Source organism: Vombatus ursinus, unplaced genomic scaffold (assembly GCF_900497805.2).
Source record: "Vombatus ursinus unplaced genomic scaffold, bare-nosed wombat genome assembly UNPS02005489.1, whole genome shotgun sequence".
Taxonomy (NCBI): domain Eukaryota; kingdom Metazoa; phylum Chordata; class Mammalia; order Diprotodontia; family Vombatidae; genus Vombatus; species Vombatus ursinus.
This window is the reverse complement of record NW_020945267.1, coordinates 1-6,051: the sequence shown is the minus strand read 5'-3', so window position 1 is coordinate 6,051 and position 6,051 is coordinate 1. Positions and strand designations below refer to the sequence as shown.

At 46.4% G+C, this 6,051-nt stretch overlaps 1 protein-coding gene across 1 annotated transcript in view; it reads left to right on the top strand.

The window, feature by feature from the left end:
* LOC114032626 (kunitz-type protease inhibitor 1-like) overlaps nucleotides 1–6,045 on the top strand; it is a 7,659-nt gene extending 1,614 nt beyond the window's left edge. The window contains exons 4-9 of the mRNA XM_027847990.1: nucleotides 2,298–2,324; nucleotides 2,557–2,682; nucleotides 2,967–3,017; nucleotides 3,955–4,125; nucleotides 5,408–5,455; nucleotides 5,713–6,045. Of these exons, the coding sequence (XP_027703791.1) occupies nucleotides 2,298–2,324; nucleotides 2,557–2,682; nucleotides 2,967–3,017; nucleotides 3,955–4,125; nucleotides 5,408–5,455; nucleotides 5,713–5,945 (656 nt within the window). The 3' untranslated portion in view covers nucleotides 5,946–6,045. The remainder of the gene's footprint in view (nucleotides 1–2,297; nucleotides 2,325–2,556; nucleotides 2,683–2,966; nucleotides 3,018–3,954; nucleotides 4,126–5,407; nucleotides 5,456–5,712) is intronic.
* The last annotated feature ends 6 nt before the right edge of the window (nucleotides 6,046–6,051 follow it).

Sequence of the window (6,051 nt, the reverse complement as noted above, 5' to 3'; positions counted from 1 at the left end):
TTAGAGAGAGAGAGAGAGAGAGAGAGAGAGAGAGAGAGAGAGAGACAGAGAGAGAGAGAGAGAGAGAGAGAGAGAGCTAGGTGGTGCAGTGGATAGAGCACCAGGCTTGGAATCAGGAAGACTCATCTTCATGAGTTCAAATCTGGCCTCAGACACTTACTGGCTATGTGACCCTGAGCAAGTCACTTTATGCTATTTGCCTCAGTTTCCTTATCTGTAAAATGAGCTGGAGAAGGAAATGGCAAACTACTTCATTATCTTTGCCAAGAAAACCCCAAGTGGGGTCACAGAGAGTCAGACACAACTGAAACAACTGAACAACAATAACAACAACAGAGAGTAGTTTATTATAACTAGAGGATTAAAATGGGTTTCCTTCAACACTTACCCTGGACTGCAATATAAAATCCCACCATTTCAGGGGGCACCTCAGTGGCTATCTGGTTCAACCCGTACCCAGAAGGAATCCCTGACTGTTACATGCTTGACAAGTGGCCCATCTGGAGGCACCCCATTCCTCTTTTCAGTCAGATTTAATTGTTAGGAAAGTTGTTGGTTTCTTCTTTTCTGATATCAAACCTAAATCTTTCTCTTTGCTACTCTGACACAGAATCATAGATTTAACCCTTAGAGATCATCTAATCCAACCCTCTCATTTTACAGAAACTAGAGGCCAGGGCAGCTAGGTGGCACAGTGGATAGACCACTGGCCCTAGAGTCAGGAGGACCCGAGTTCAAATCTGGCCTCAGACATTTACTAGCTGTGTGACCCTGAGAAAGTCACTTAACCCTAATTGCCTCCCAAAACAAACAAACAAAAAACCCCAAAAATTATAGGCCAGCGTAGGTGGAGTGGCTTATCAAGAGTCATATAGTAAGTGACAGAGCCAAGATTTGAACTCAGGTCCTCTGACTCCAAATCTAGCCCTCCTTCTATTGGACCACACTGCCTCTGCCCATTGCTCTTAGTTTTGGCTTCTGGAACCAGGTGAAACAAATCCAGTCTCTTGAATTGGCCATTACAGGCCTTCACATACTTGAAGAAAGCCATCTTATATCCTCCACACCCTCAACCTTCCCTTGTTGAACCAAAGATCATTCGTCAATTGATCCTTTTTCGACATCTACTTGAGGTCCTTGACCATTCTGTTTAACTTCCATTTGATGCTGACTTTTAAATGTCCTTAGATTGTGATACCCAGATCCAAATAATAATTTATGTCTGGCATGATTCTGGGGCAAAGTATTGTCCATGTAATAAGAGTGCCTACTACATGCCAGGCACTGTGCTAAGCTCTTAACAATTAGTATTTCATTTGGTCCTCTCAACAACCCTGGGAAGTAGATGTTTTTATTTTCCTCATTTTACATATGAGGAAACTGAGACAAACAGAAGTTAAGTGACTTGTCCAGGGCCACACAGCCAGTAAGTGTCTGAGACTGGATTCAAACTCAGGTTTTCCTGACTTCCAGACCCAATCCACTGTGCCACCTAACTGCCTCTTATTCCTAGAAACTATGTCTCTGTTAATGCAGGCAAAGTTTGAATTAATTTTTTTGGCTACCACATCCCATTGCTGATGAATGAATGAATGAATGAATGAATGAATGAATGAATGAATGAATGAATAAATATGCATGTTCAAAGTACCTTACTAAGCAAGGGGAGTGGAGTGGGAGTATATATATAAAGCAAATACAGTCCTATCAGGTTGGGTGGGGAGGAGTATACTTTGTGGTTTGAGTGTTTGAAATATCAGATATTTTAAAAACAAAATTTATCAATACAAACAACACATTTTAAAAAATAATTTCTCAATTTAACAAGCAATGAGAAACTCATTTTCTTGTTTTTTAAGGCAGTTGGGGTTAAGTGACTTGCCCAGGGTCACACAGCTAGTGAGTGTCAAGTGTTTGGTCTGAGGCCGGATTTGAACTCAGGTCCTCCTGACTTCAGGGCCAGTGCTCTGTGCCACCTAGCTGCCCTGAGAAACTCATTTTCAAGGAGTTTACATCCTAAGTGGAAATACAATTCACATAGGGGCAGTAGCCAGGCCTTCCCTCATCTTATACTTTCGGTTGATTTTTTTTTTAAACTCAAGTATAAGGCCTCACTTTTATCTCCATTGAATTTCATCAAATATGAAATTTAATAGGATATTCTGAAAGAGCTACTGGTATACCAGACTAAGAAAGCAATAAGAGAGTGGTGGATTTCCCCAGATTCCAGGCCTCCATCATATTCTCTTTTTGCTAGGACTTTGATGGCTACCACTCACAGACACTTTCTCTTTCAGGTCCTTCAATGCAAAGGCAACATCCAGGTAGGCTCCTTTTTCTGCACCATGTGGTTTCCTCCAATCCCCCATCCCTCCCCTTCTCCGGATTCCTTAGTAATGAGGTCAGATTAGTTTCCAGTTTCTGAGGCCCCGTCTCTGACACCAGCTCTTTGGGTGGGGTCCCCCAACACCTTTTCCCTCTTATTCCAACATCAGCTGCTCACCAGGTGGTTGTGGAGCCTGGCTGACCCGTACTCCTTCTCTCCTCCCCAAAAAGTGTGCTCTGGGGCCTGCCAGCCTTTCCAGTTCCGCTGTCGTGATGGCTGCTGCATTGATGGCTTCATGGAGTGTGATGAACTTCCTGACTGCCAGGATGGCTCAGATGAGTCTACCTGTGAAAAGTGTGAGGTTCTGGGAAGGGAGTGCCTGGAATCTTCTTGGTGATACCCCCCAGAAGGCCATGACTCCCCAGGGTGGGCACGATGAGAGCTCTGATCCCCTAAGCTGAGCAAATCTCATGGGTCGGGGGTCCCTGGAAGAAGTTGGGGGTTAAAAGGAAGGAAGGGGTGGAGACGAGGTATGACAAGTTCAGAAACAGATGGGATCGGGCCGGCCTGTGTTTCCTTTGCTTCCCTTGGCTAAGTTTTGTGAGTAGGTCTGGGGCTATGAGTCTTTCTCCTTATACAGATATCACAGGCTTTGATGAGCTCCAAAGCATCCACTTTCCTAGTGACAAAGGTAAGTGACAAGATTTTGGGGGCTTTGGTTATCCTTTTTTTTTTTTCTCAGAGGCAATCAGGGTTAAGTGACTTGCCCAGAGTCACACAGCTAGTTTGGCTACAGGCCAAATTTGAACTTGGGTCCTCTGGACTCCAGGGCGGGTGCTCTATCCACTATGCCACCTAGCTGCCCCAGGGTTATCTTTTCCCAGCTCTTCTCTCTCCAACAGGCCCCAACTCCTAGCCCTATCAGCCAAACTTACCACCTATGATGGGTCACAGGCAGGAAAGGATCAGGTCCCTTCCTTTTCTTTCTTTTTTTCTTTTTTTTTTTTTTGTGAGGCAATGGGGTGAAGTGACTTGCCCAGTGTCACACAGCTAGTAAGTGTCAAGTGTCTGAGGCCAGATTTGAGCTCAGGTCTCCCTGAATCCAGGGCTGGTGCTCTATCCGCTGCACCATCTAGCTGCCCCCGGGTCCCTTCCTTTTCAAGAACATGTCCTGTTCCTGGGAGGACCTGCCCGGAGCCAGATGTCCTCATATAAATTTCCAGAACCACATCAGCCCTTCTGACCCTTTCTGTGCAACTTAGATTGTGACCCAGTCCCAGGATGAGGTAGAAAATGGGACAAGTGCCCCAGGTCTTTGTACTAGTGTATTCAGGTTCACATTCTAAGCTGTGAGAGGGAGTCTTGGGGTAGCAGATAGAGCGCTGGCCTTGGAACCAGGAAGACCTGGGTTCAAATCCCTCCTCTGACACCTATTGACCCTAGGCAAGCGAAAACCTCTCAGTGTTCTGGGCAACTCTCTAAGATCTGCATTGGCCAAGTGAATTTCTAGGAGTTCCCTATAGCAAAGAAATCACAGATCCAGTCTTTTATCCTGAGCTATATCTGCCCTTTTTGGAATAGAGTAGGCCCTAGGTACTTGACTGACCTCTCTTCTGTTCCTTCTGCAGGACACTGTGTAGATTTACCAGAGACAGGGCAGTGCCAAGAAAGTATCCCTCGATGGTACTATGACCCCTTCAGTGAGCGTTGTGATCTCTTCACCTACGGAGGTTGTGATGGCAACAAAAATAACTTCCCGGATCAGGAAGAGTGCCTCAAGTCCTGTGAAGGCATCTCCAGTGAGCAGGAGGTTGGGGGAGGTGGAGCAGGCTGAGGGATCAGTTGGGGACAGGGACTTAGGCTGGGATTATGATGCAAAGCGGAAGGGGGGGAGGGGGGGGGGAGGGAAGAAAGGAAGAATGGAGGGAAAGAAGGAAGGGAGGAAGGGAGAAGAGAGAGGGAAGGAAGGGAGGGAGGGAAAGAAGGAAAGAGGGAGGGATGGAGGGAAGGAAGGAAGAAGGGAGGGAAGGAAGGAAGAAGGAAGGGAGAGGAGAGAGGGAGGGAGGGAGGGAGAGAAGGAAAGAGGGAGGGATGGAGGGAAGGAAGGAAGGAAGAAGAGAGGGAGAGAACAGAGGGAGAAAAGGAAGGAAGGAGTTGATATGGGAGGCAGAAAGCCTGCTTTTAAATCCTGGCTGTGTGGTTAACTAACTTTGGTCTCTTTAGGCCTCAGTTTCCTCAACTATAAAATGAGAGGATTGGATTTAATGAACTAAAGTCCCTTCCAGCTCTGTCTATCATCTTAAGAGACTCTCAGGCCCCACTATTCTGTCCCCATCCCCACTCAAAGCCTCACTGTTCCCTTAAAGGAGTGGCTTGGGGTTGAGAAAGGAGAGAGAGAAGAGCAGCAAGTTATATTTCAAATATAATCCATTAGACGTGTCTCGTCCCCTATTACATTTTTTTTTAAATTAATACTCTTTTTGTTTGTTGAGATCATGGGCCAGATCTCAATACTGATCACAGAAGTTTTCATCTGCTCAGTCTTTCCTACTTGTACCTGTTCACCCCTTTTCCAGCATCCTGGTGGCCGTTGTGGGGGCTTACCTGATTAGCAGTGGATATGGTGTGGATACCCAATAGGCTTTAATCCTACTCCAGGTTGGGGCTCCTGAACTCAGTTGATCCACCAGCCTTGGCTTCCCCCAGAAGCAAGGATTGCAGGCCTGCACCACCCTGACTGATACTTTAAGAAATAATAATAATTTTTACTTCCCAGTGATACACCCTCCCGTGTAACAAGTAGTTACAAGTAGGAACTTAGCTGCTACTAACACCTTAATGCATTGGCCCTGTCTGGAAATGGATGCCTGATTCTGTCTATAGACCACCCCTAGAGTTAGGAAGCATGCTTTGCTGTTGGTCCTTTAAAATCACAATTTCCTATAATCTGTATCAGATTGCTTACTGTCTCAGGGAGGGGAGGAGATAGAATTTGGAACTCAAAACTTAAAAATGTTAAAAATTGTTTTAACTGGGGGGGGGAGGAATTTAATTATTTTAAAAAATAAAATATCTTTGCAGAGAAAGATGTGTTTGGCCTGCGGCGAGAATCCCTGAATCCTAACACAGGTGAGTCTTACTCTCACATGGGGCCATCCCTATAGACTTCCTCCTAGCCTGGTGCCCTGGAGACTTGGAGATAAAATCTTCCTTACTTGCCCAGGGTTTTGAGGTCCTCTGTCTCTGGTCTAGGTCAGTGTCTCCAGGCTTACTGTTTGACTCTCTTTATTTTCTTTGGGGACAGAAGAGAGTGGCAAGGGCCAGAAAGGCATGCACCATGAATGACTTATACCTCTGCCCTCCGCCATGTTACGTCTCCTTTCCAGGTTCCTTGTCAGGTTCTGTGGAGGTGGCTGTGGCTGTGCTCCTGGGGACCTGTATCGTGATTGTGGTCGCCATCCTAGGCTATTGCCTCTTCAAAAACTATTTGAACAGAAGACTCCGACGTCATCACCCCCTGCATCACCACCACCCTCCCCCTACACCAGCCAGCTCCACAATCTCCACCACTGAGGACACGGAGCACTTGGTCTACAACCACACCACCAGACCCCTCTGAGCCAGGGGCTTCCCTGGGTAATGTGGGCCACGAGTTCTGGCCAGCTCTAACTTAACCTTGCCCCGCCTCCTTAGTTTCTGTTCCCATTAAGAGTGGAGAGCCAGCC